Source organism: Prunus mume, linkage group LG5 (assembly GCF_029339155.1).
Source record: "Prunus mume cultivar Tortuosa linkage group LG5, ASM2933915v1, whole genome shotgun sequence".
Classification (NCBI taxonomy): Eukaryota; Viridiplantae; Streptophyta; class Magnoliopsida; order Rosales; family Rosaceae; genus Prunus; species Prunus mume.
In genome coordinates, this window is record NC_142702.1 from 2890663 (window position 1) to 2897715 (window position 7053).

At 37.6% G+C, this 7053-nt stretch overlaps 1 protein-coding gene across 2 annotated transcripts; it reads right to left on the reverse strand.

Moving 5' to 3' along the window:
* Positions 1–687: 687 nt before the first annotated feature.
* On the reverse strand, positions 688–6233 carry CCD1 (carotenoid cleavage dioxygenase 1). Of its 2 annotated transcripts, XM_008233031.3 has the most exons (14): positions 5743–6233; positions 5512–5582; positions 5382–5396; positions 5056–5167; positions 4844–4943; positions 4392–4454; positions 3991–4101; positions 3725–3909; positions 3106–3244; positions 2188–2305; positions 2006–2107; positions 1604–1855; positions 1210–1321; positions 688–974 (listed from the first exon to the last, which is right to left on the reverse strand). In XM_008233031.3, the coding sequence occupies exons 1-14, from the start codon at positions 5974–5976 to the stop codon at positions 945–947; spliced, it is 1644 nt and encodes a 547-aa protein (XP_008231253.2). In that variant the 5' UTR covers positions 5977–6233; the 3' UTR covers positions 688–944. The 2 variants fall into 2 exon arrangements, with proteins under 2 accessions (XP_008231253.2, XP_088908795.1); XM_089052669.1 differs by lacking the exon at positions 4392–4454.
* Positions 6234–7053: the final 820 nt, after the last annotated feature.

Here is a 7053-nt window from a genome sequence, read left to right on the forward strand (position 1 = left end):
AGTGGTATTGTAGCGTACTTTTTAAATAGAAATTATTACAGTTTGCAGTCGAAATAATGAGACAATTGTTGAGAGTTTGTGTTTATGAGGAGTTGAGTTACTCCTCATCGCCAATTTGTTTTGGGTTGGAACCTCAATAAGGCTTTACGTGTTGGGCCTAATAGTTACACATCCTTCTACGTTACTCAATATGTGTTGTGCAAGTGTTAGATTTGAAAGTTCGTCACACGTGTAGGGGCGTGTTGAGAGTTTGTATTTATAAGGAGTTAGGCTACTTCCAATCACCAATTGATTTTGGGATGGAACCTCAACTTCCTTTATAATAATTGATATTACCGGACGATTTGTCACGGTGGAGAACCTTATTTTTCGACAAAAAGGAACAAAGGGCAAGCATGAATAACGAATTCTTTCTGGGTTGTAGTGAATCAAAGGGCAAACATTCCTTCCTCAAATCACAAAAACTGTGACTATTAACTATTTTCGGTCATGGCTACATTTTTCCTTCAGATTTGGAGCCTTATATATCTGCCACATTTGTGCAATTCTGTCATGGACAGCTTCCACAGGAAATCGAACGGTTTTATGTCGAGTTTTTCTTCTTGTACACAACCAGCTTTTGCAAACTTCTCTTATCTCATTTGTGAGATTTAGCAGTGACAACAAATTCTGCTGCTGTTATCGACATTGAAAGCAATAAAACAAACCCCTTGCTATTAAGAAAGGTTTGCTCAATAAAAATGCCTTCAAGTCATGTAAGGGAAAACAGTAGGGGTACTATATAGCCCCATTGATGTGCGTTATTTTTTGTCTCCAAGTAATTAAACACAGTGGAATGCATACATGTATTATTGGTGGAGATGTGAAGCACACCATCTACACAACAGGTTCAATTTACACAGCTCTGCCTTTCTCTTGCACAATTTCTTTCAATGATCGAGCAATTAGAGCTTTGCTTGTTCTTGCAATTGCTCCTGTTCAAGGAACCGTAATTTGTATCAGAAATACTACCCAGAAAAAGAAATTATAGAGTAGGCGACAGGAGAAATATAAACGCAAAAACACTGGGTTAGAAGGCAGATTTAAGTTCAATTAAATGTAAAATGAAAATTACACTGCATCCCAAAGTTGTGTCAATCTGTGCATTGCATGATGCACATCAAATTAAAAATTAAAATGCATCTTAGGAACAATTGAAGTGGCACTGACCTCTGTGACGAAGAAGGCATGGAAACCATATGGAACTCTATGTGGCAATTCAACAACTGCGACCGGGTCAGATGACATTGTCTTTGCATCAATTACATGGATTGATGATTTTCTGCATGGTGAAAATTCAAGATTAGATTGCAGTCTGTCCTCAAGAAAATTCAACTCCAAATGCAAGCTGCATAACCACTGGTAAACCCAGTTTACTCTACTTGTAAAGCATGAACACCATAGCTATAATAAAAGTGATGACATTAAGATCGACAATATATATTAAGCCGGAGTTAAACTGAGACTCATGCTTGTTTAGAGTATGGAATCTAAGATTCAATTTTTAAGAGAGAGCATTGTATTACTAAACAGTCCCTTTTAATGTGAGGGATGAAAATATTACCCAGTTTTCTCGTCATGTACAAAGAATATTAAGTAGCCATCATCTTCTTCAGAGGTAACTCCGGGAACACGAGGGACAAAAATAGCCTCAGAACCAAATCTGCCAGGTCCCAGGTCATAGAGGCCTTGGACGTTTCCTCCAACCTCAATTTTTGTTTTTCCAAGCTCTGGTGCAGCATGCAGATCAAACTTCACTACCCCTGTCACCTTTGCAATGCTGTCCAGTAAGGTTCCATACACATAACGCTGCTTCCTGCTTTCACACAAGTTAATTAGTGAAAACAAGCTAGTATGATGGCAATAGTACCACATACAAACACACGCGCACGCGCACACACACATATATGTATATATTTTTACTTTTCAATCCAGAAATCTCCCTGCGAGGACAGGAGATGCATACCTGCCAGTGTAGCTCTCGTTCACCCTGGGAAAATCCACAGCTGATTCTGATAGTTTCTTCTGGGATGCTAGACCAGTTTTTAAATTGAATCTCATCTCGTACCTGAAAATAGTTAGAACAGTCAGAAGCACCATCATGTCTATTAGCAATTTACATTAGTAACACGAGTTAAAATCTCTTACAGCTCATTTTTGAAGTTTTCAAGCTTTTCTTTGACAGGCCCATTGACCATGTCTAAATCTGGATTCTCAAGGCGGCATGTGATTAAAACAATTTCATCCTCCTCCTCCCAAGCATTAGCTATAAAAAAAATGAAGTCACAAAAACAGTTTGAATGTAGACAGTAAAAAGCTTTAGGCATAGCTTAATCACCAACCATGAAAGAGCACATGCATTTATTTATTGCTAAACGACATTAACTATACCATACCAAGTTACACATTTGAACAAAAATCCATAATGGTTAGTTGGTTTAGTTCTATGGGACTAGAACAGCTAGAGGAATTGATAACTTCAGTATAATAACTAGAGCAGGGGGACTAAAATAACTTCAGTAAGCCTTGAGAAATTTGGAAGGTCTGAAATTCCAGCTAGAGGAATTGAAGGATAATCCGGAAACTAGAGCAGTACTACTCTAAGGAGCCCAAGAAGAAAAACTGAAATAAGAAAATATGAATGAAACTAAAGAAGAATACTAAAACTCTTGATTGCCAAAGAAATTCCAGCACAATAAAAAAGACCAAAATACTCCTTTCAAGCTTCTAGCAATGCTGCAGCCTGAGGCAGACAGTTAGAACTAATAGAAAGAGAGCAGGTTAAGGCCTCAAGAAGCAAAAGAGAGTAGGCATAACCCTACGTAGAGCATATTGGTACGAATAGGTCCACCTAGCCAACTCCAAATAGCCAGGATTGAATGTTTACAACATTTTTAGCAGATAGACCATAGGAATTGCAGCACTTATTTAACAGTTTCGGCTGCGTATCAGCTTCACCAATTTTAGTTAATAGAATGCAGAGTTATTGGAAAACTTAATCGAAAAAACAATAGTTGTTTCAAAGGCATTGGTCCTTGCATTAAGATAGGAAGAAAATATGCGCACCATTATGGAAAATGAAGCAATTTGGAAGCTCAAACCATCTGATTAGCAAATCATCCTTTGCATACCGTGGAAGTACACCAAAGCGAGATTTTTTTGTTGGATCAAATGTGAATATCAGCTTCTTTTCCTTCACCATTTCCTGGAAACATGAAATTTTTTATAATAACATGTTAAGATTCATTTTATGTGATTGTTTGATGCTCAATAATTATTGTTAAGTTATCCATTGTTCCAGGAATTTAAGTCGATAGGAAATAGTCCTAACAATGTACAACACGCTAAAACAACACGCCCAATCTCCATGAGCCACTGCTGGTTTACATGTATAAAACCGAAGAAATTCCAAAAAAAGGTATATTTTTTGAACAAATACCATTAATATGTTAAGTAATGTTGATCCTAAAATCTTTAACTCTAATTTGACAAGCCCCACAATGCACAGAAAACCAAGATTTGGTCCCCCTAATTTCCAACTCCAACCTCTCACCCTTTGCCTATCAGTTTGAAGATTATTTGGTTGGTATGCATGCTCAAATTTATTGGTGATTAATCTTTACATAATGGATGCTCTATAACTAGTTGAAATTAATAAAAAACATTAATTTTGAAACTTCCATACCTTTGGTCTGAAGTACAAGGGGAGATCCATGAAAATTGCATAGTTCTCAGTAATTGCAAAATCATGCATCATGATTGGGGCTGCTACTGTTATTGGTATAGGATCATGCATGAAACCATCCTTGGAAATAACTCTATAAGTGATATATGGCGGAGAATGTGAATAGCCAAATGTAAACATCTCGCCTGCATTAGGTACATCATAAGTTCAGAGGAAAATTTCCTTATAAAGGCAGAATAAATTTCTTTCTATAAGAATGTGCTTACCAGTGAATGGGTCAACCTTTGGATGAGCAGTGAAGGAATGTGTCAGTCTCTTGTCATAATCCAGTAAGCCAACTGTTTGCAGATCTCCATCTTCCAGAACTTTGAGGACATCTACATTTGGCAACATAAACAATTTCATTTCCACAATAGAAATAAACAAAAGTAAAATTATTATTTGAGCGCCCACAAAGATATAGGAGGCAATACAAAGGCTGTCATTTTTATGTTCTTTTCTTTTTCTGAACCATGAAAAACATCAGTTACATCTTTATGGCATCAAAAGCAGTGGTGAAATCCAAAGAAAAATGAACAAAAATTATTCCCCTAATCTTTTCACCCCATTAGATTATCGAATTGATTGAAATTGAAAAGTAGATGCAAGAACATGGATGAGTTCTTACAAGGCTTATCTGCCTCTGAAAGAGCCAGAAGCTTCCCATGGTGATATATGAGAGCTGTATTACCTGGAAAAAGGTAGGAAATACTTAGTTAAAGATACCGCTTCTTAGGTAAGTAACAGGAGATACTTTCCTACTTCGCCAGGATTTCAAGGATACATTTGCAAGGGGCATACAAAATTCATAAATGTTTCAAATTGAACAGAAAACTATGCACACAGTTTCAACTGTGTCATTAAGTTTTCAACCAAGGTGTAGGGGATAAAAATATTAAGTACTCAAAACTTTGATGTCCATGCATGCTAAAGTATGGTGTATGGATCACAAGGATTAAATTCCTATTAAAATACCAGTGCATCAAAGGCATTACAGTCAATGAGTTGTGACAGTTCAGAATTGTACTGAAAAGAAGTTGTTATTGCATTTCAAAAACCTTGCGCGCAAGAACACCCTACCTGTCCCATTCCCATAAGACATATCTAATACTTTCAGTTTTGCTCTCAGGATTTGCATGTTAACCATGAGTAAGCCAAAAAGCCCCTTAAGGTCTCCAACCTGGAATGACATATTCAGGAACATAAGAATGGAATCTCCGAACTAAACATCTATGGCACACACTTAATCTAAAATTGCAACTGCAACAGCTGAAGTGGTGTTATTGACATACCTTCATAAATTTAGCTCCTCCAAAATATTCTTCTTGCTTAAGACGGGATGTCCTAACATAGCGGGAGACATACATTGCTTTTCCATCTTTGATGCGCATACCATGAACCATACTGCAAAATGTTAAATATATAAAGCAATGCTGGATCACATCTATCACTTTATTAATTCGCCAGAGACATGGCTAATGAACAGAAACTATTTACTTATGTTTCTATCCCACTTGTTAACATGAAAACTGAATTCGATAAGATAATCAGCCTACATATAATTGTTCAAAAGATTCGAATTCAAATAAGGCTGTGAATAAAGAAGCAGAAGACTCACCCATCTCCATCAAACCTGCAAAGGGAGCAACAAGGGGCATCAGCACAAAACCAACATGGCTAAGAATCACTGAAATTTATTTCCATAAATTAAAAGAGACCCAGAAAAGAGAGATGGAAAAAAGACATACCAGTGATATCCAGCAACTGGGGCAAACTTTGGGTTGGGGCCCACCCTGACAAACTCTCCATTCAAGCACTCCTGTAATTCATACATGGCATGGCATTGGCAATTGAGAGCACAATGCAAAATTAATCATCAGAGAGTATGATCATATGAGGAAGGAGGAGGGGGGGTGGGGGCGAAGAGAGAGAGAGAGAGAGAGAGAGAGAGAGAGAGAGAGAGAGAGAGAGAGACTTACAGGAAGAGAGCCTATGACAGGTAGGTTGTTGGTGGGAGGAGTTTCATCAAGAACAGGAGCGAAGTTGCCAGCAAGATAGTGGTGAGGCTGAGAAGGATCATACATCAACTTCACAATCAGATTCTCTATCAAGTCCACGACTTTTGAAGCAAATCCCTTGTTGGGTTTTGGGTTGGGCACCACTATGCCACTGCTCTTGATCTGCTGCTTCTTCTCATCTTCAACCTCCGCCATTGTTGTCGGGTTTCAGAAGCAAATGAGTCAAGACCAAACTGCTGGTGGTGCCTGGCAGTGTGTGTGGTGGAAAATGTATAAAGTGGTTTATCTCTTCTTGTCTTTTTTCGATTGGAGGTTTTGTTGGTAATGCCACTACCACGTTTAACGTTTTGTTGTGGAACTCTGAGACTCCACGAGACAGAGAGAATGAGATAACATAAATGAGATGCTGTTTTCTCCAACTTTTAAAGATGCTGCCGTTACAGTACAATAGCGGCTTGTATGCCGCTTCATCAAGTCTTTTAATAGGCAACATTTTGGTTTGAACTGGGCTGAGCAATAGTTTATCGTGCTTTCTTTTTGGGTTTAGTGTAGGTGACATTTCGGTTTTATATGGCTTGGGCAGTGGGCCCACTGCGGCAATTTTGTATTCCCAACAGCTTTGAGAAACCAACTTCAGTGAAACATTGCGTTTCATTAAACATAGCGAAACTAGATTTTTAACGACGTCGTTTCAGAAAAAGAAAAATTAGGGTATTATGTCTTCTTCTTCCTTGTGAGGCAGCGCCTAAACCTCCATTAAGAATGCCTTTGCAACTTGTCATCTGCTAAATGAGCGGCGCCATGAGAACTTGCGAGCCCTACACAGTTCCAGTGAAAGGAGGTTGTGGGTCCACCACTGATGACAATATATGATTATTTTGTATTTTTACACAATAATAAAACTCAAGAGCTTAATGATTTGAGTATTGAAGTGACAAAGAAAAGTGTGGGGTTTAAATTAAAAAACTTTTTTTATTATTTAGTTTTTCTGCTTGGTGTGTATTTAGGGGTAATTTGGGAAAATAGTGGGGTTTTTTTAGAAATTGTGAAAATTTGAATTAGAAGAGTGAATAAAGAGAAGTGCGGGGTTTAAATAGAAAAACTCTAAATGTCTGATACCAAAGTGTAGGATAGTCAATGTTGATAACCAATAAGAAAGTATCAAGTGTTAAATAAATATAGACGCTTTAGTTCAGTTTAGATAGTTTCCAAATAGGTCAAATGGCTTTAATTGGCACTAGTGTTGTTAATGGCTCATACCATCACTGTAAG